The sequence below is a fragment of the Engystomops pustulosus genome, chromosome 10 (genome assembly GCF_040894005.1).
Source record: "Engystomops pustulosus chromosome 10, aEngPut4.maternal, whole genome shotgun sequence".
Taxonomy (NCBI): domain Eukaryota; kingdom Metazoa; phylum Chordata; class Amphibia; order Anura; family Leptodactylidae; genus Engystomops; species Engystomops pustulosus.
In genome coordinates, this window is record NC_092420.1 from 95,061,282 (window position 1) to 95,083,871 (window position 22,590).

Here is a 22,590-nt window from a genome sequence, read left to right on the forward strand (position 1 = left end):
TCTAAACAACCTCTGTAGCCCAGAATGCACTTAACTTACACGGAGACGCGGACGCAGACGTGATTAATATTCCCTTGTAGTTTATTTCAATGTTACATTTTACAAAGTTACAGCTTGGAGAAGGCTGACAGCCCAATCTTCATTAAGATTCATTATACAGAGAGCGTCTCTAAGTGGAGGTCAGCGAGGCTTGTTTTGGAGTCAGCGACTGGCCCGCTCCCCTCTCGCTTTCAATCAAGACGGAGACGGCGGAGAGAGAGAGAGAACATTTCCAAATTGATTTTTACTTCATAAATTGCTTTCTTTGCCCAGGATATAAAAGATAGAAGCAGATGTACTCATAGCGCCAATCCTCAAATGTAAACCCCAGGACGGGTGATGGATGCAGCCCCCATCCCCCACCACACAGGACTAATGCAATAATATACCAGAGGGAAAAGCACAACAACCTAACTGGAGGTCACTATAATAGCGGGGCATACGTCATCAGTGCAATATTACATGATTGCTATGTGGCCTTGGAATCCACGTCTCACAGTCCTGCTGCTACTAACAACATACACAAAGGTCTGATTACACCTCACTCCAGAGACAATACCTAACACTGGCTGCAGAGAGCACAGAGCACAGAAGTGTGAGGTCTGATTACACATCTCTCCAGGGACAATACATAACACTGGCTGCAGAGAGCACAGAGCACAGCAGTGTGAGGTCTGATTACACATCTCTCCAGGGACAATACATAACACTGGCGGCAGAGAGCACAGAGCACAGCAGTGTGAGGTCTGATTACACATCTCTCCAGGGGCAATACATAACACTGGCTGCAGAGAGCACAGAGCACAGCAGTGTGAGGACCAACCCCCAGTGCACTTGACGAATCTACAATCCTCGAATATAAATCCATATATGACAGTCCTGCTGCTACTAACAACATAAACAAAGGTCTGATTACACATCTCCCCAGGGACAATACATAACACTGGTTGGATTCTGTATAGTTGCAGCTGATGACAGGTTCTCTTTGGTTGGTTGGACATTGACATGAAGCTACACAGACAGATTTCTGTGTTTTGGAGGAGAGATATTTGGGTTCTGTTGCCTGTTAGTCCCTTCCCTGTGCAGTATATATAAGAGTTACATATAATATACCAGCTAGAGACATACAACGGGTAACATAAGTACAATAACAGGCCCGGCTGTAGCTCATACTTTACATCAGGACCACACATTTTGTGATGTTCTTCTTCCCATATATAATTTTCATGTAAAGGTTCTGCTCCGGTGGGCCTCTCCCTGGGTCTGGGTCCTGTGCAGGTTCCGGCTCACATTACTCAACATTTCTATAATAAATCCTATTAGTCATTTATTTTATGATTCATTTTTTTGTTACCAAATAACCGCCGATTGTTTCCTCATTTTCAGCTCAAATTAAAATGCAGAAGGATAAAGCGGAAGCGCCCTCTTACTACATTGGCATCGATGTGGGCACCGCCAGCGTGCGTGCGGCTCTGGTGGACCAGTGTGGGGCGGTGGTTGACCAGGCTGAAGAAGCTGTGAAGATATGGGAACCTCGGTCAGACCACTACGAGCAGTCGTCTGATGACATCTGGGGGGCGTGCTGCGCCGTGACCAAGGTATCCCCAATATTTCGTGTTCTAAAAGCATAAAAAATATACAAAATTGCAACGTTTGCTACTTCGAATTTACAGAGGGCAACAATGTTGCAGATGATCTTACAACCATCTTAAAGGGGATGTTCTAAGATTCAGTGTTATTCCCTATACTATAACTTACCGATCTGTGAGGGTCTGACCACTGGGCCCCCAACGATCCGGAGAAGAGTCTGTTCCTCCTAATGAATGGAGGGACAGGACTAGAATGTGTCCTGCTGATCCATTTACTGTCCATGGGAGACATCTCTGGCAGTGACTTATCTCCTAAATGTGAGATCCCCAGGGACTGACCTCTAGGACCCTCAGAGATTGGCACAATGGGCACCACATGTCCGTCTCTTCATACAGACTGGGACTTCCAGGATGCGTCGTCCTGTATTCTGTCCCAGAAGTCCCATAAAAGGCAATGGATCACAGAGCGGAGCTATGGGACCCCTGATACAGCTTACAGGATGGTGGAGTCCTGCAGGTGATTGCTGGGAGTCCCATAGGTTAGACACTCAGGGATCCTGTGCATAGGGAATACATGTCCTTAGTTATAAAAACCCCTTTAAGGAGAACAAGATAAAATTCTTCTTATCAGTGAAGGTCCGATTGGTAGAATCCCTTTAACAAAAACGTCCCCCAGGGAAAACAGATCATCCACCACAGTAAATGACCCCCTATTCCAAGCTTGAATGGGACGGAGGCTGAATATATTCAGCTACAACTCTGTGTGACTGGTTCTGTACCAAATATCTTCAGTAGCTCCAAAGACTTTGAATAGATAAAGACAAAAAATGGTTAACCACTTCCACGTGTAACTTTAGGGCTCTCATGGTCGTTTCAGGGTGTAAATACACTGATATCTATTAAAGCCCAGGAAGGAGGAGAAGCTGGATACCTTCTCCAGATCTTCCAGGCATGGGATTGGTGGGGTCTCCCCAGTCAGACCCCATTGATCACCCAGTCACTGTTGGCCAAACCACTATGTCCATGTTTTAGAGTATTTCTATTGTATCCTATGTAGGCGGAGAAGTGAGCTGCTTCCTCCAAATGTAGGACTTCACTTCTTGTGGTCAGAGCCCAGCACCCAGATATTTAGCCCCTATTCTTTGGATACATTTCTTACTATAGATAAAACATTGCTCTGCACCCAGACATGAGGAGAAGCTACGACCTCCCTAACCATATCCACAATGAACTTCCATGTTTCCCATGTTCCATGATTGCTTGTAATTTTATACTCTATAAATATTTATGGAAGTTTCCCTCATTAAGATTGGGGGAGATGACTAAGAGAGGGACCTCTGGGTGACCGGGGGACAGAAATCATAGATGCGGTTAATATTTCTACCAATGGTTACATCTTATCCTAGAACCTAGAGGCAGGGTCTAGATATGAAACCGGTTTACCGCAGGGTCCCTGTAGGTACCAGAGCCCGGGTGAGGGTGCTACCTCTGCCCCCCTTGAGCTGCACCACTTCTGAGTCTTGAAGGGGATCTGCATTGGGATGTGTCCTGATTTGGAGACTTGTGGGGGTCCTGCCAGGTCTTCCGTGTCTCTGTCTTCTCTCACTTTGTATCTCTGTCCATCACTCTTACTGTTTGACCTCTTCTCCCCTCTGACCCCATTAATGTCTGACTTCCCCTGAGAACTGGAGGGGGATTACTTTGAACTTCTTCGGACAGTATGGAGGACTTGTCACTAAGTATGACGGCTTTAATGAGACTTAACAAGATAATTGGCCTCATTAGTGTAATTGTTTTCTACTAGACGCTCAAAATGGCCTCGTTCATGGTGGAAATAATTTCCCTGCTCTGATGGGTCCTGCGCATAGTGACAGCCGCCGTCACATCATAGACATAGGAGACGTCCAGCTTTAGAAAATTCATGGTAGCCCCAAAGTTTTGCACACATTTGCCACGTTATAACATCTGTGCTCTGCCTGTGTAAGTGTCAGTCTTTACCGTAGTCCGGGTGTAAGATTCATCCATTCACAAGCATCAGGATAAGAAAGAAAGAGAAAATAACCTTGTTATCCCCTCTCGGGCTCCTCTCTTCTTATCTTCTTATCTGACATTGGGGCACAGTTACCTTTCAGGCTGCGCCAGTTTTCTGCTGCTGTTTGCACCTAGATGTGTAATCTGCTTGCAGATCTATTTATAAAGGGTTTGCGCCAGTTTTGGGTCGGGGCTGCATTAAAGGCGCTTTTTGGTGCCGAATCGCAACAGGTGCCACATTTATGTCAAAAGACCCACAGAGATGTGGCACACACACGTTAAACGGCGTGCACCAACAAAAAAAACCGGACACACTCATTTTATGCACGATTGGCGCCTGCAGTGTGTGCCGGATTCATGAAGATCGGGCGCCAGTATTCAATAATCTGCTGCACTCTGCGCATTACTGACTGTATATAGTACACTTTACTGTACTACTGATACATGGAGACCAGAGGCTGCTGGAGATAAAAAAAGGTTTCTATCTCACCCCAAGTGCTTTATCCCCATCGGTACAGGTCAGTAATTATCAGTAATGTTCTATATGATCCTGCTGATTGTGATAGAGGAGAGAAGAAGCCACAGACAGTGGTTGCTAGGAATTAAATAAGGTTTCTATCTCACCCCAAGTGCTTTATCCCCATCGGTACAGGTGAGTACTCATCAATAATGTTCTATATGATCCTGCTGATTGTGCTCAGTGATAGAGGAGAGAAGAAGCCATAGACAGGTTGCTAGGTATTAAAAAAGGGTTCTATCTCACCCCAAGTGCTTTTTTCACATAAGTGCAGGTCAGTACTCATCGATAAAGTCCAATATGATTCTGCTGATGCTTCTAAGTGGCAGATATTATTTTGGGGCAGATTCTCGTCTCCTTTCTGTGTGCAGTGTATGGGAGACTTCATAGTAACTAGTCTCCATCCACCAGCTCTGAAAAATCAGCAGAATCTGCTGAATCTACAGAATATAAGTCATATAATGGCCGGGTATAGCGTCACTCCTCATGTGCACAGACAGAACGAGGGACTTGTGCAAAATCTGCTGATCCACTATTAGCTGCGCTGCACGTGATTCTGCCACTTTCGGAGACGCACGTTTCTGCAATCGATGAAATTCCGGCTTTCTCGAGGCTGTTTTATAGGAAGTTTTCTCTCTGTAAAGTGTAATATGTAAAATGCAAATAAAATATTACAAATTTATGATAAAACTGATTCATCTGATTTGCATAATCGAACCGTAAATATATATATATACCAGTAGTATTGTATCACACTGTGTTGTGTTGTATCTAATATTAGGTTGTATTTTGTGACATCATATTATGTTGTGTTCTATTATTTTGGATATTATATTATAATATTTTGCTTTCTGCTCAGATAACAATTAACCCTTTCAGCAGAGAGTAGACAATGAAGGTCTCTGTTCCTTTTAGGATATCGGGCTGATCAATTATTTAGGGTGTTAGTGGTGGACGGGTCAGCGCTCAGCATCGATCATTCTGTTCAATCATTAATAAGCTGTTCCAGAACCTTGTATACAGGGCAGGGGGGCAGCATTACTTAGTGTAGGGGCAGGTACTGAGCCCCAACATAATAGACCCTTACTTATGGCAAAAATAATGCATGGCAACATCTGTGTAATGTGTGTGGACTCTGATGCGCTCATTAATCTTTATTTTTTTTCCTTTTTTCTGTCTTTTTTGAGACTTTTTTTTGGCACATTGCAATTTTCGAGACTTTTTGGTGTGCGCTGAAGTCCGCTGGACATTTGTTTATCGTCAGTTAGGCACATTTATCTTCTACTCCAGATGTGCTAAATGGTGCAAGTGACTTTTATCTTTCTAAATGGTCTAAAAATGGTCTAAAAAAGAAGAAACAATACTTAAAGGTAACCTACCACTAGGGATCTACCTATTATGGTATATGTAAGGATAGCCCTTTTTAGGGCTAATGATTTCCTCCCCTCTATCTTTTCTAATCTTTAATCAGGGTGATATGCAAATTATCTAAAGAGGCTACTGGGGCGTGGAGTAGCTGGAGCTGAGGCTACACGGTGAGGCTACTCCATGCCCCAGTAGCCTCTTTGATCCTCCTACCCAGACATCTTCAGAACGCAGCTACAAGGAGTGAAGCCAGAGTTCTGCGCATGCGTAGAACACAGGCCAGTGGCTGCACGATCTCAGCTCCAAAGCCAAAGCTACTGCGCATGCACGCTTTGAGGACGAGTGCGCAGAGGAGCTGCGTGCATGCGCAGTAGCTTCGGCTTTGGAGCTGAGATTGTGCAGCCACTGGCCTGTGTTCTACGCATGCGCAGAACTCTGGCTTCGGGGACGAGTGCATGTGCTGAAGATGAGCAGGGTAGGAGGAAAACGGAAAAGAAGTGACTTGAAGAAGAAGAAAAAGGAAAGAAGTGACTTGAGACATTTGTGCAACATTTTTGAGACATTTGTAACAAGTGTCGCAAAAAGAGATCTGAAAAAAAAAAAATTTAAAACAAGGAAAAAGTGAGATTGATAAATTACCAAAGTAACAGATGGAAAAAAGACAAACAGAGATAAGATAAACATAGATAAGGAAACTCCAGATAATAGCGTATACTATTGTGGTGTGATCCTAAGCTGCAAAACTACAATTCCCAGCATCCCCTGACTTCCACCGGCTACATTGTAAATGCAATGGATGCTGGGAAAAGTATTTTTCAATGTTCATTTCAGCAGAGAAAGAATCAAACTCTCCCTGACACCTTGTAGTGAAGTCATTAGTTACTCGTTTTTCGTCTGTTTTGCAGAAAGTGGCGCAGTCAGCAGGAGGCGGTCGCATCCGCGGTCTCGGTTTTGATGCCACCTGTTCCCTTGTGGTCCTGGATAAACAGTTCCAGCCATTAGCAGTCAATGCAGAAGGTAATCTGAAATACTACAGGGTCTTTACTGCCTCCAGAAATGGTGCCACACTTCTCAGTGGCGGTGCCTGGTATTACAACTTTGCTCTGCCTTTGTCTTAAAGGGATATTCCAAGATCCCACCAATTAGCATTGAAATGAGTCCTGCGAGCACAGCTCCGTACATTGTATAGTGGTTGTGCTTGGTATTGCATCTCAGCCCTATGCACCTGGATGGGACTGAACACAAACACGACTAACATGACTAATGGACATGTCACAGATTTGAAAGGTGCCACAATTTCTTCTCACAGATGATCAACAATCTGATAATAATCACCTATGCTCTGGTTATCTGATCAAAAAAATACTGAAATGCCCCTTTAAATAATGGATAGGAAGGTGCACACCCATGATGTAAGATAAGTGATACATTGTACCTGTTCATCAGTTCGATACATTGTAACAATCTGTAAGCACCGGAGTTTGTGCTGTAAATATATGAAGGATTGTCTAGACTTGATCCAACTGTCACAAAGCTGCAGCTGTGGGTAGTACTAGGTCTGTCCATGTACAGTGATATTGTATTACATAGAAATATGTATCTGTCAGGTTTTCATGAGCCCAATTATAAGTCATTATTGTTAGTGGTAAGACGATCCCCTCGCCCCGAGCTTCCCCCCCCCCCCCCCACGTCTGTGTTGTGTAAGGGGCGCTCAGATACGGCTGAAGGTGTCGAAATGTCTTGAAGAATGAGGTGTTGTATGGGGTCTATCTAAATACACTGAACGTCTCCATCCATCACTGTGATAAATGCTGCACGGATTGGGGGTCACTGGATGCAGGAGCTTCCTCCCAACAAATGTGCGGATTATAATAAACAGACTCAGGACAGGTCCACACATGGGGGGGATTATAATACTGAACATGGGGTACGGCCTGGACATCTGTGGTTACACTCTGCTCCATCTGCCCTCACGTGACTCCATCCGCACAGGTCACCCCAGGACTACACCACTTACCTTACACTTATTTCATCATTGCTGTAAAACCTCAACAATAGAGACTTTCACATTTTCTATCGGTTCTGTTCTAGAGCTATTCAGATTTATGCATCTCCATGGTAACAGACAACCCTGCGTAGTCTGATCCTGCAGTCACGTACAAGGGCAGCACGGTGGCTTAGTGGTTAGCACTACAGCCTTGCAGCACACGTGTGGCACCGTACCACTCCGTACTCCGTGAAAAAATAGGACATGTCCAATCTTTTCACGGCATACGGCGCCGTGCGCTGTATATTCCTATGTAGAGGGGTGGGGGTGAGCGGCGCTCTCCCCATCCTCCTCTCCCTGCGCGCTGCCGTGTGCCCGCCACGCTACAGTACGACGGGCAGCGGTAGTGTGAATCCAGCCTTAGGCTGCCTGGGACTGTAGGAATAGTGAGCAGACGTCGGTTTGGAGCTATAGCACTTGCTGCAGGCCCCCACGATTCTTCCTGTTCAGGGGGCCCTACCATCTTTCAGTGGTATTGGGGCACTCGGGCAGTGATGTTACTGCTATGTTGACACTTTTTGGCACTTGATCTCGAAAAGGTTCACCATCACTGCCCTGGTCTGCGACTCCTTCTGCCGCACATTTACATCTTTATAGTTTTATTGTATTGTTTTTATGACATCCTCAGCTTCTTATTTACCTAAGGCGACCATCGCAGGAATGTGATCATGTGGATGGATCATCGGGGAGGAAATCAAGTGGAGCGGATTAATGGAACCAAACATGGCGCATTGCGTTACGTTGGCGGCGTGATGTCTGTCGAGATGCAACCACCCAAACTGCTCTGGCTGAAGGAGGTGAGAATCTTAATGGAACCTGTTACTCAACACTAAGGAGAGATCATACCATGTCAATCCTCAATGATATACAAGGACTGTTCCACTTTGCACCTGTGGACTTTTTACATTTTTAGAGAGGGGGTTTGGAGCAGGGTGCACCAGTCCGCATTTGAGATTATCATAAAGATGGATTACTTAATATTTAAAACCACTGTATAGCCATAACCTTCTCATGAGTTCTGGTTATATTACAGTATCTGATACCAGCACCTCATGGGTGGGTTTATGTATGTAAGGGAGGAGCATACATCTGATTGCTCCACCCCCATGGAACTGATCTTGGCCAAGGAAGGTGTATTAGTGGGTTTGAGCTTCAGTCCCTGACACTTTCTGCTAGGAAAGTCCTAGAGGATGTCCTCATGTATAGTCGTCAATAAATATTTATGGAAAATACCTTGTAAACAGAATTTAGACCAGAAACAATGAAAAAACTTTATAAACTTATAAAACTTTACAAACCTACAGTCTAGATAGTTAACTTTGAAGATATATGATCAAAGAAGATCTGCACGTGGCTGTCCAGTTCACTTACGCTTTTTAATTTTTTGCTCAGACCAACTCTTTTTTTTTTTTTTTTTGCCTTGAACTTGAATTCTTTGAATTTACCATCAAGATGGAAAACAGAAAAAAAATCTCCAACCTCTAGGTAGTTACCTTCCCATAGATACCAGTTATGTTCCAGTATCTACTATCATTTCCTCTTAGGCAGTTGTGTATGGGAGGAGCAATCTCAGAATTGCTCCGCCCCTGAGGAGCTGATCTAGGCCAAGGTAGGAGTTTCCTATTAATACACAGTGATTGGGTATTGCTGGGTTTGAGTTTCAGTGCCTGACACTGTTGCCTCTACTTTCTAGGAAGGTCCCAGAGCTTGGACCCCCCCCCCAAAAAAAACACATATAAATAGGTTAAAAATAGTCATTAATACATATTTATGGAAAATATCTTTAAAAAAAAAAACGAAAACCAAAGAAACAAAATACAGACCCAAAACTTATTGTTCCAAATAGTTTCCCACAAAGAAACAAAACATGCTCAGACAAAATCCTTGTTGTGGTTGAAATTTGGGTAACCAAACACTAAACTTTTTTTGTCTTCTGAGCATTTTCGGACTATTTTTCTCGTTTTCTGGCTCGTGCTCTCGTGTTTGATCTCGTCTATTGTCATTCTAATGATTGCCACATGTGCACTGAGTGGCTCGGAGCAGAGGACGTCGTCTCCTTATAAACACAGCGCAATGCTCTGCGGTCAGGTGCCGGCGGGGTAACGGGGTAAGGTCAGGGGGAATAACAGGACGCGTTTGTCAGTCTCACGGTGATGGCGGATAATTAACATTGCTTGATGAGGAGACGTCCTCATAAAGGGGGGATATGAATTGTGTAAGTCCATTTGCTCTCTCTCCATTACTTAGCCGGAATAAATCAGCTCGGAGCAGCCTCCTGCCGTAAAGGAGAGGAGATTTATGGCTCAATCCGTGTAGTGAATGGGACCCCTGGATTATGTGCTGCCGCCGCGGAAGAGCCCAATTACGTGTCTCTACTGTTACTATGAGCAACAATTTCACTCTGGACACATTTTTGGCTGCAGTGGTGAAGGGGATGACTTTTGCAAATTTAGGGTGGTGTCACACGTGGCGTTTTGAATCAGTCTTTGGCCCGTTTTTAAGCATTTTCGTTTTCAGTCCAATAAAAAACGTGTGCGTTTTAAAAACGCATTAATTTTTTTGAAAACGCATCCGTTTTTGACCGTTTTTGGCCATTTTCCCAATTATCTTAATTCAGATAATTGGCAAAAGCGGTTAAAAACGGATGCACTAGAAAGGATGTGCAAAATGTGACATAAAACTGGCGCACATCCCATAGTAATTGTGCCCCAATGTCACCTAATGCTGGAAGGCAGGGCTAGGGGTGTGGAAGAGCCCTATTGTAGTGTTTGGGGTAACCTACAGTTTTAGGATCTTTTATCCTAGATACTTAATTACATTAAAATTCTACATAGTCCCTGCTACCTGGAGGTGAAGCTGAACTCTGTGCTGCCTGAGGTGAGATATAGAATGGCGCTCCCTCCACCCCATCCAGTAGTAAATATAAGGTTATTTTTTTAATATGTGGGTTCTCCATGCAGCGTCTCACCCCCATGCTGACATCTGGTGTGAAGAAACACTATTTTTAAGTGTCAAGTTCTGCTTTGCAGCAGGTGACTGAGCCCCTGATTCTGCCCGCCCGCCTGCTGCCTAAGGCAAGAGGCTCAACTTGCCTCATGGCTAGTGCACCCCTGCCCACTACAGACCCTCTTCCAATATGCAGCTCATACTTCACAATCACTCTGTAGATCCCAGCACACTGTATACCCCTCCCAATTCTCTAAGGAGCTGCCGTTTTATATATAGGGGGCCGTCTCCAGGTTGTCACATACTATCTGAAACCGATACATTGTATATAACATTCTATATGATCCCCGTATTTACCTCACAGGTTATTTTTTATATGCCGTTCAGGTTTCAAGCACAGTTGGGTCATTACCACCCATCTCATAACAGAAGGGGACGATGCAAGGACTCGGAGGGGGCAGTTACTCCCGTATTCTTCCCCACATACACTATTAACATTCCAGAGCTGACACCGGAGAAATATTTCAGTTTTATGATCTTAGAATTCAGATCCATTTTCAGGAGTCATACGATACGTTTTGTGGCGAATGTTTTTTGTGAGAGGCTGAATTTCCTCCTCGTCTGCTGCGCTCCAGCTGGAGGCTCCCCCCGTAGCTGATAGCGGGGGCCGGCAGGGGAACACAAAAACCTCAGAGTAAAGATGTTGTCTGCGGCCGATAATCTATAGGGCTCTGTAGTGTCCATTATCATAATCGCCCCATGTAATGTAGGAGCGCAGCGGAGGACGGGGCTGATAGAGACACTCACTCCATCATCTGCCCCAGGACATGACAGCTGCCAGACCTTCCTCTGCAGCACAATGATGAGGAGGATGATGATACAATGAAGGAATATCTGCTAATTACTTCTTCCCAGTCCCATCACTCCCAACATAAGGGGAATGTCCACCATTTAACTCATGTGATTTTTTTTATGTAGTAGTATATAATTGTTTCAGGTTAAGACTAATTTTTGTAACAAAGAAATCAGAAAAGATTTCATACTGTATGTAGCACAGTGCATTTTATTAGCTCCTCCTAGTGGTGGCTGTATATGCAGAACATAGTAATCTCCTGAGCTCCCCCTAGTGGTGGCTGTATATGCAGTATGTATTACCACATACATGATATACAGCCACCACTCAGGAGATCACTACATACTGTATATGCAGCTTCGGCTAGGGGGAGCTCAGAAGATTACTACATACTGTATATACAGACACCACTAGTGGGAGCTCAGGAGATTACTACATACTGTATATATAGCCACCAGTAGGGGGAGCTCAGGAGATTACTACATACTGTATATACAGACACCACTAGTGGGAGCTCAGGAGATTACTACATACTGTATATACAGACACCACTAGGGGGAGCTCAGGAGATTACTACATACTGTATATACAGACACCACTAGTGGGAGCTCAGGAGATTACTACATACGGCATATACAGCCACCACTAGGGGGAGCTCAGGAGATTACTACATACTGCATATACACCACCACAAGGAGGAGCTCAGGAGATTACTACATACTGTATATACAGCCACCACTAGGAGGGGATCAGGAGATTACTACATACTGTATATACAGACACCACTAGGAGGAGATCAGGAGATTACTACATGTATATACAGCCACCACTAGGGGAGCTCAGGAGATTACTACATACTGTATATACAGACACCACTAGGGGGAGCTCAGGAGATTACTACATACTGTATATACAGACACCACTAGGGGGAGCTCTGAAGATTACTACATACTGTATATACAGCCACCACTAGGGGAGCTCAGGAGATTACTACATACTGTATATACAGCCACCACTAGGAGGGGATCAGGAGATTACTACATACTGTATATACAGCCACCACTAGGAGGGGATCAGGAAATTACTATATGCTGTATACACACCACCACTAGGAGGAGCTCAGGAGATCACTACATACTGTATATACAGCCACCACTAGGGGGAGCTCAGGAGATTACTACATACTGTATATACAGACACCACTAGGGGGAGCTCAGGAGATTACTACATACTGTATATACAGCCACCACTAGGAGGAGCTCAGGAGATCACTACATACTGTATATACAGCCACCACTAGGAGGAGCTCAGGAGATTACTACATACTGTATATACAGCCACCACTAGGGGGAGCTCTAGAGATTACTACATACTGTATATGCAGCCTCTGCTAGGGGGAGCTCAGGAGACTACTACATACTGTATATGCAGCCACCACTAGGGGGAGCTCAGGAGACTACTACATACTGTATATTCAGCCACCAGTAGGGAGAGCTCAGGAGATTACTACATACTGCATATACAGCCACCACTAGTAGGAGCTCAGGAGATTACTACATACTGTATATACAGCCACCAGTAGGGGGAGCTCAGGAGATTACTACATGCTGTATATACAGCCACCACTAGGAGGAGCTGAGGAGATCACTACATACTGTATATACAGCCACCACTAGGAGTAGCTCAGGAGATCACTACATACTGTATATACAGCCACCAGTATGGGGAGCTCTGGAGATTATTACATGCTGTATATACAGCCACCAGTAGGGGTAGCTCAGGAGATTACTACATGCTGTATATACAGCCACCACTAGGAGGAGCTCAGGAGATTACTACATACTGTATATACAGCCACCACTAGGAGGAGCTCAGGAGATCACTACATACTGTATATACAGCCACCACTAGGAGGAGCTCAGGAGATTACTACATACTGTATATACAGCCACCACTAGGGGGAGCTCAGGAGATTACTACATACTGTATATACAGCCACCACTAGGGGGAGCTCAAGAGATTACTACATACTGTATAAGCAGCCTCTGCTAGGGGGAGCTCAGGAGACTACTACATACTGCATATACAGCCACCACTAGGGGGAGCTCAGGAGATTACTACATACTGTATATACAGCCACCACTAGGAGGAGCTCAGGAGATTACTACATACTGTATATACAGCCACCACTAGGGGGAGCTCAAGAGATTACTACATACTGTATATGCAGCCTCTGCTAGGGGGAGCTCAGGAGATTACTACATACTGCATATACAGCCACCACTAGTAGGAGCTCAGGAGATTACTACATACTGCATATACATCCACTACTAGCGGGGAGCTCTGGAGATTACTACATACATGATATACAGCCACCACTAGGGGGAGTTAAGGAGATCACTACATACTGTATATATAGCCCCCACTAGGGGGAGCTCAGGAGATTACTACATACTGTATATACAGCCACCAGTAGGGGGAGCTCAGGAGATTACTACATACTGTATATACAGCCACCACTAGGAGGAGATCAGGAGATTACTACATACTGCATACACACCACCACAAGGAGGAGCTCAGGAGATTACTACATACTGTATATACAGCCACCACTAGGAGGAGCTCAGGAGATTACTACATACTATATATACAGCCACCACTAGGGGGAGCTCAGGAGATTACTACATACTGTATATACAGCCACCACTAGGGGGAGCTCAGGAGATTACTATATACTGTATATACAGCCACCACTAGGGGGAGCTCAGGAGATTACTATATACTGTATATACAGCCACCATTAGGAGGTGCTCAGGAGATTACTACATACTGTATATACTGGCACCACTAGGAGGAGCTCAGGAGATTACTACATACTGTATATACAGCCACCACTAGGGGGAGCTCAGGAGACTACTACATACTCTATATACAGCCACCACTAGGGGGAGCTCAGGAGATTACTACATACTCTATATACAGCCACCACTAGGGGGAGCTCAGGAGATTACTACATACTGCATATACAGCCACCACTAGGAGGAGCTCAGGAGATCACTACATACTGTATTTACAGCCACCATTAGGAGGTGCTCAGGAGATTACTACATACTGTATATACAGCCACCACTAGGAGGAGCTCAGGAGATTACTACATACTGTATATACAGCCACCACTAGGGGGAGCTCAGGGGATTACTACATACTGTATATACAGCCACCACTAGGAGGAGCTCAGGAGATTATTACATACTGTATTTACAGCCACCATTAGGAGGTGCTCAGGAGATTACTACATACTGTATATACAGCCACCACTAGGGGGAGCTCAGGAGATTACTATATACTGTATATACAGCCACCATTAGGAGGTGCTCAGGAGATTACTACATACTGTATATACACCACCACTAGGGGGAGCTTAGGAGATTACTACATACTGCATATACAGCCACCTCTATGGGGAGGGGGTGACAATCTCTGACCTGATTTCTTCTTCCTATTCTACATTTATAGAATCTCCGTAGAGACTGCTGGGATAAGGCCGGACACTTCTTTGATCTGCCAGATTTTCTATCCTGGAAAGCAACTGGGGCCCTCACCAGGTAGGTGTCTCTGCATTGCTTTGGATACATTAAGGGGTGCAGTTACATCAAACATTGTAAACGTCCGTACTCCAAGATTTCGGGGTGGAGCCAGGAGAACTAATAGGAGGAGCTTATCCGGTGCTCATTATCGCCCCCTATGTATGATATTTCCCCATGGACTGAAGGACTTTTGGTGAGGTCATGTGACATAAAGGTCCTTTGACCACCAGACGAAGCTGCTTTTTTTTCTTACTGGATGTTGAGGCGTCTCAGCCCTGACTCAGCCCCGACTTTATGTATCCATACTGTAATGTTCTATAATAAATGTGAGGCCCGAGAAGAATCGATAGAACAAAGTATGCAAATTAACAAAAAAGTATGCAAATTAGCAACAAAGTAGGCAAATTAGCAACAAAGTATACAAATTAGCTCTACTCCGAAATGAAGCTGTCTCTATAGTGCCACCTATAGGTAGCTACTATGTAAGTCAATGTCCGACCCCTTAAAAAGCCATAAACAACTAGGAGCCAAGCCGGACGCCACTGCACAGAGATGTAATGGAGGGCACTTACCCATCAGCCCCTCCCCCTCCGCTATCCTCCTGCCTCGCCGGGAGCTGTTCCATCACCAATTTTTTTTTATCTTCTCCTGGACTGACACTGACACAATGGGGCTCATTTACTTACCCGGTCCATTCCCGATCCAGCAGCGGCTTCTCCGTCGAGGATTCGGGTCTTCCGGCGATTCACTAAGGCAGTGCGACCGATGTCCACCAGGTGTTGAAGTCCGCCAGAGTTCGTTGGAGTTTACGGTCCTATCTTGTGTGCAGGTAAGTGCGTGTCTTTTAATTTTTAATTCCGCGGTTGTTCCGAATCCGTCAGGTTTTCCGACGGCCACGCCCCCCGATTTCCGCCGCGTGCATGCCGGCACCAATGGGCCACAAACCAATCGTGTGCGCCAAAAACCCGGGGCAATTCGGCACAAATCGGTAATTTTTGTGAAGCCCGACGAAAAAGAGTGATTCTGGCCCTTAGTAAATGACCCTCACTGTCCGGGGAGGGAGGGATCTGTGTTCGGGCTTACGTCTTCCCTCTACGGCGACTTTTTTGTTTCACGATTCTCGTTCCTGATAATGAAATTTGACCTTAAAAAAATTCACAGTCTTAAACCTTTTCAAATCCTAAGTTTTGAATTTGTGAAACCGAACCCCCTCCGTGATCCAAAATAATCGTCCTCATCCATCATCCGACTGATCTCCCAGAAGCCCCCTGTACCCCATGTCTTACCCCCAAGCCAAGAGATTAGGGGAGGGGTAGTGGTTATAACAGATGTGTGGAGGCTGCACCCCCGGCCGCTCCATCCCCCCCTGGAGTCATCAAATTATCAGGATTTTGACAGAATATAAAAACTCTCCGCGTCCATTTTTTCCTGCACTTTTCCACATTTTTGGATAATCTTTCCGCACGCTGTTATTTTTTTTCGCCCTCGTCACGGGTAACAGCGAGAGATCTGATTATTCTACTCGCCCCTTAATAGTGGAAGCCAAAAACAACAACCGTGGAAAAGAGGTCTCTGAAAATTCTAATTAAATTGGAAATTTTTCAAACGGTTTTACAATTCCGTTTTATTATTTTTACTAGTGACTTGGTATTTTCTACCCAAAAATCTGATGCTGAACTATTGGGATCTCTCTGTCCTAACTCCTGCGTAAAGGAACCTGTAAGCAGGTGTTCTGTGTTCTCTGCAGCCAGTGTTATGTATTGTCCCTGGAGAGATGTGTAATCAGACCTCACACTGCTGTGCTCTGTGCTCTCTGCAGCCAGTGTTATGTATTGTCCCTGGAGAGATGTGTAATCAGACCTCACACTGCTGTGCTCTGTGCTCTCTGCAGCCAGTGTTATGTATTGTCCCTGGAGAGATGTGTAATCAGACCTCACACTGCTGTGCTCTGTGCTCTCTGCATCCAGTGTTATGTTTTGTCCCTGGAGAGATGTGTAATCAGACCTCACACTGCTGTGCTCTGTGCTCTCTGCAGCCAGTGTTATGTATTGTCCCTGGGGAGATGTGTAATCAGACCTTTGTATATGTTGTTAATAGCAGCAGGACTGTGATATATGGATTTATATTCCAGGATTGTAGCTTCTCCAAGGTGTTTCCTCACACTGCTGTGCTCTGTGCTCTCTGTAGATAGTTTTACGTATTGTCCCTGGAGAGATGTGTAATCAGACCTCTGTGTGTGTTCTTAGTAGCAGCAGGACTGTGATATATATTGATTTATATACCAGGATTGTAGCTTCTTCAAGTGCACTAGGGTGTTTCCTCACACTGCTGTGCTCTGTGCTCCCTGTAGATAGTGTTAGGTATTGTCCCTGGAGAGATGTGTAATTAGACCTCTGTGTATGTTGTTAGTAGCAGCAGGACTGTGATATACGGATTAATATTCCAGGATTGTAGCTTCTCCAAGTGCACTAGGGTGTGTCCTCACACTGCTGTGCTCTCTGCTCTCTGCTCCACAGCCCCTCCACTCTGCTCTGAGTAAAAGCTGTAACAGGCCTCTGTCTGTATACACTCAGAGCATGGAGGAGGGCCTGTAGAGCTGCAACCAAATTTGGCAAAAGCACGACTGTGTCAGCTCTGCTACATCTGTCCGTACATGCTGTCAGTCCGGTGGTTATTAGACAGTTTGTGTTACATTGTTGTGTCTGATACAAGTGATCTATTCTTTGCTCTTTCTTGTATAATAAATTCTGGGGGTGGGGAGGATTTACCGCCATCCCGTGTGTCTCATTATATCCCGGACTTCAAAAGTGGCGTTAAGTCTGTCTTATACACAACAATGGTGAGAGAGCGCGGCTGTAAGGGGATCCCAGGCTGCAGCGGGGTCCTGACTGTCTCATTATTAGCCGAGTGTCTGAGCCGCTGCTCCTCTCAGGTTACAGGATTCCAGGTCTGGATGTCTCATCTATTACTGTAATACAGAGGTCTATAGCGGAGCGGCCGCGGCTACATGCCTGGGGTGAGAGACCGTGGTCACATCTACCATCTTCAGCTCCTACAGCCGGACTGCCAAGATAAGCGGCGCCAGAGGTGAGGTTAAAGGAGTCTAAGAGCCTGTACAGGACTGAGAATAAAGATATAACTGGAGGTGTCCGGGCTCCAGGACCTGCCATGTGCCGGGTATAATGAAGGTTTGGTGTCAGAAAGATGGATCTCCCAAACATAAGGGTCCAGTCATGACCCATAACTCTCTTCATAGCATATTGCCCATCCCTGCTGACTACGACTACTCTTCACTCCATGTAGCTACACCTCTTGTGACTACTACTTTTCTGTACTCCTTATAGCCCCAGTCCTGCTGACTAAAACCTTTCTATACTCCTTATAGCCCAGCCCTGCTGACTACTACCTTTCTGTACTCCATATAGCCCTACTGACTACTACCTTTCTGTACTCCTTATAGCCCCATCCATGCCGACTACTACCTTTCTGTACTCCTTATAGCCCCAGCCCTGCTGACTACTACCTTTTTATACTCCTTATAGCCCCAGCCCTGCCGACTACTACCTTTCTGTACTCCTTATAGCCCCAGCCCCGCTGACTACTACCTTTCTGTACTCCTTATAGCCCCATCCATGCTGACTACTACCTTTCTATACTCCTTATAGCCCCATCCATGCTGATTACTACCTTTCTGTACTCCATATAGCCCCAGTCCTGCTGACTACTACCTTTCTGTACTCCTTATAGCCCCAGCCCTGCTGAATAAAACCTATCTATACTCCTTATAGCCCCATCCCTGCTGACTACTACCTTTCTATACTCCTTATAGCCCCAGCCCTGCTGACTACTACCTTTCTATACTCCTTATAGCCCAGTCCTGCTGACTACTACCTTTCTGTACTCCTTATAGCCCCAGCCCTGCTGACTACTACCTTTCTGTACTCCTTATACCCCCAGCCCTGCTGACTACTACCTTTCTGTACTCCTTATAGCCCCAGCCCTGCTGACTACTACCTTTCTGTACTCCTTATAGCCCCAGCCCTGCTGACTACTACCTTTCTGTACTCCTTATACCCCCAGCCCTGCTGACTACTACCTTTCTGTACTCCTTATAGCCCCAGCCCTGCTGATTACTACCTTTCTGTACTCCTTATAGCCCCAGCCCTGCCTGCTGACTACTACCTTTCTGTACTCCTTATAGCCCCAGCCCTGCTGACTACTACCTTTCTGTACTCCTATAGCCCCAGCTCTGCTGACTACTACCTTTCTGTACTCCTTATAGCCCCAGTCCTGCTGACTACTACCTTTTTATACTCCTTATAGCCCCAGCCCTGCTGACTACTACCTTTCTGCACTCCTTATAGCCCCAGCCCTGCTGACTACTACCTTTCTGTACTCATTATAGCCCAGCCCTGCTGACTACTACCTTTCTATACTCCTTATAGCCCCAGCCCTGCTGACTACTACCTTTCTGTACTCTTTATAGCCTCAGCCCTGCTGACTACTACCTTTCTGTACTCCATATAGCCCAGCCGTGCTGACTACTACCTTTCTGTACTCCATATAGCCCCAGCCCTGCTGACTACTACCTTTCTGTACTCCTTATAGCCCCAGCCCTGCTGACTACTACCTTTCTGTACTCCATATAGCCCCAGCCCTGCTGATTACTACCTTTCTGTACTCCATATAGCCCCAGCCCTGCTGACTACTACCTTTCTGTACTCCATATAGCCCAGCCGTGCTGACTACTACCTTTCTGTACTCCTTATAGCCCAAGTCCTGCTGACTACTACCTTTTTATACTCCTTATAGCCCCAGCCCTGCTGACTACTACCTTTCTGTACTCCTTATAGCCCCAGCCCTGCTGACTACTACCTTTCTGTACTCCATATAGCCCAGCCGTGCTGACTACTACCTTTCTGTACTCCTTATAGCCCCATCCATGCCGACTACTACCTTTCTGTACTCCTTATAGCCCCAGCCTTGCTGACTACTACCTTTCTGTACTCCTTATAGCCCCAGCCTTGCTGACTACTACCTTTCTGTACTCCTTATAGCCCCAGCCTTACTGACTACTACCTTTCTGTACTCCTTATAGCCCCATCCATGCCGACTACTACCTTTCTGTACTCCTTATAGCCCCAGCCCTGCTGACTACTACCTTTTTGTACTCCTTATAGCCCCAGCCCTGCCGACTACTACCTTTCTGTACTCCTTATAGCCCCAGCCCTGCTGACTACTTCCTTTCTGTACTCCTTATAGCCCCATCCATGCTGACTACTACCTTTCTATACTCCTTATAGCCCCATCCATGCTGATTACTACCTTTCTGTACTCCATATAGTCCCAGCCCTGCCGACTACTACCTTTCTGTACTCCTTATAGCCCCAGCCCTGCTGACTACTACCTTTCTGTACTCCTTATAGCCCCAGCCCTGCTGAATAAAACCTATCTATACTCCTTATAGCCCCATCCCTGCTGACTACTACCTTTCTATACTCCTTATAGCCCCATCCATGCTGATTACTACCTTTCTGTACTCCATATAGTCCCAGCCCTGCCGACTACTACGTTTCTGTACTCCTTATAGCCCCAGCCCTGCTGACTACTACCTTTCTATACTCCTTATAGCCCAGTCCTGCTGACTACTACCTTTCTGTACTCCTTATAGCCCCAGCCCTGCTGACTACTACCTTTCTGTACTCCTTATACCCCCAACCCTGCTGACTACTACCTTTCTGTACTCCTTATAGCCCCAGCCCTGCTGACTACTACCTTTCTGTACTCCTTATAGCCCCAGCCCTGCTGACTACTACCTTTCTGTACTCCTGTAGCCCCAGCTCTGCTGACTACTACCTTTCTGTACTCCTTATAGCCCCAGTCCTGCTGACTACTACCTTTTTATACTCCTTATAGCCCCAGCCCTGCCGACTACTACCTTTCTGTACTCCTTATAGCCCCAGCCCTGCTGACTACTACCTTTCTGTACTCATTATAGCCCAGCCCTGCTGACTACTACCTTTCTATACTCCTTATAGCCCCATCCCTGCTGATTACTACCTTTCTGTACTCCTTATAGCCTCAGCCCTGCTGACTACTACCTTTCTGTACTCCATATAGCCCAGCCGTGCTGACTACTACCTTTCTGTACTCCATATAGCCCCAGCCCTGCTGACTACTACCTTTCTGTACTCCTTATAGCCCCAGCCCTGCTTACTACTACCTTTCTGTACTCCATATAGCCCCAGCCCTGCTGACTACTACCTTTCTGTACTCCATATAGCCCAGCCGTGCTGACTACTACCTTTCTGTACTCCTTATAGCCCAAGTCCTGCTGACTACTACCTTTTTATACTCCTTATAGCCCCAGCCCTGCTGACTACTACCTTTCTGTACTCCTTATAGCCCCAGCCCTGCTGACTACTACCTTTCTGTACTCCATATAGCCCAGCCGTGCTGACTACTACCTTTCTGTACTCCTTATAGCCCCATCCATGCCGACTACTACCTTTCTGTACTCCTTATAGCCCCAGCCTTGCTGACTACTACCTTTCTGTACTCCTTATAGCCCCAGCCCTGCTGACTACTACCTTTTTGTACTCCTTATAGCCCCAGCCCTACTGACTACTACCTTTCTATACTCCTTATAGCCCCAGCCCTGCCGACTACTACCTTTCTGTACTCCTTATAGCCCCAGCCCTGCTTACTACTACCTTTCTGTACTCCTTATAGCCCCAGCCCTGCCAACTACTACCTTTCTGTACTCCTTATAGCCCCATCCCTGCTGACTACTACCTTTCTGTACTCCTTATAGCCTCACCCCTGCTGACAATTACACCTTTGCACTCCTTATGGCTCCACCTATGCTGAAGGTCGCATCTCTGGAATCTTTTTGGTTCCACCCCTTCTGAAGGTTACACCTCTGCACTCCCTATGGCCCCGCCCCTGCGTAGTACTTATGCTCTGCACTCCCTATGGCCCCGCCCCTGCGTAGTACTTATGCTCTGCACTCCCTATAGCCCTACCCCTGCAGATATATGTCCCTCCCAACTCGAGAGATCCTCTCCCCGTCCTTTGTGTCCTAGGATTAGCTCTCGGGCCTGACTCCGCTTGTTGATGAACATGCATTGTACTGCCAGACGCTGCAAGGAGAGGATGGAGGGGAGAGGCCGCAGAGATATTCCTGGCAGGCGGCCATGCTCACAGCCAGCGATGAAGTCATCCTGGGATCTCAGCCTCGCTAAGCCGCGGCAATGAGTCTTAATGTGACAAAGCGATGGCTACTTGATAAACAATTAACCAGGGTTCTGTGGGAAGCGTCTTTAAGACAAGTTTCGATATCATGTGAAACTGTGAAATCGGAGCCCGTGCCCCTCCCCCTCCTGGCTGTTATTACGGCTTCTCTTCTCGGTCTGCACCAGATATGACATTGGAGCTCGCGCCCTTTGTCTATTTTGGAGGAATGACCTCAGGAATCGGGCGCGATGTTATAGATGATGTTTTCTGGCTTCTTCTATTCTTCAGGACACATAATCGGATTGCCCACGTAAATGTGACGCAAATTTGATGGATAATACGATTCTGATGTCAGGATTGCACTGTTTTAAGATCTCTGC

The 22,590-nt window shown here is 45.9% G+C and overlaps 1 protein-coding gene across 6 annotated transcripts in view; it reads left to right on the forward strand.

Moving 5' to 3' along the window:
- Window positions 1-22,590, forward strand: part of FGGY (FGGY carbohydrate kinase domain containing) — a 356,370-nt gene that overhangs the window by 218,255 nt on the left and 115,525 nt on the right. For all 6 annotated transcript variants that reach the window (XR_011850140.1, XM_072126729.1, XM_072126726.1 and 3 more), the window contains 4 exons: window positions 1,426-1,637; window positions 6,447-6,558; window positions 8,234-8,385; window positions 14,904-14,992. Coding sequence is in view for 5 of the 6 variants with exons in the window: in XM_072126726.1 (XP_071982827.1) it covers window positions 1,426-1,637; window positions 6,447-6,558; window positions 8,234-8,385; window positions 14,904-14,992 (565 nt within the window). In the remaining variant the exon portion in view is untranslated. The remainder of the gene's footprint in view (window positions 1-1,425; window positions 1,638-6,446; window positions 6,559-8,233; window positions 8,386-14,903; window positions 14,993-22,590) is intronic.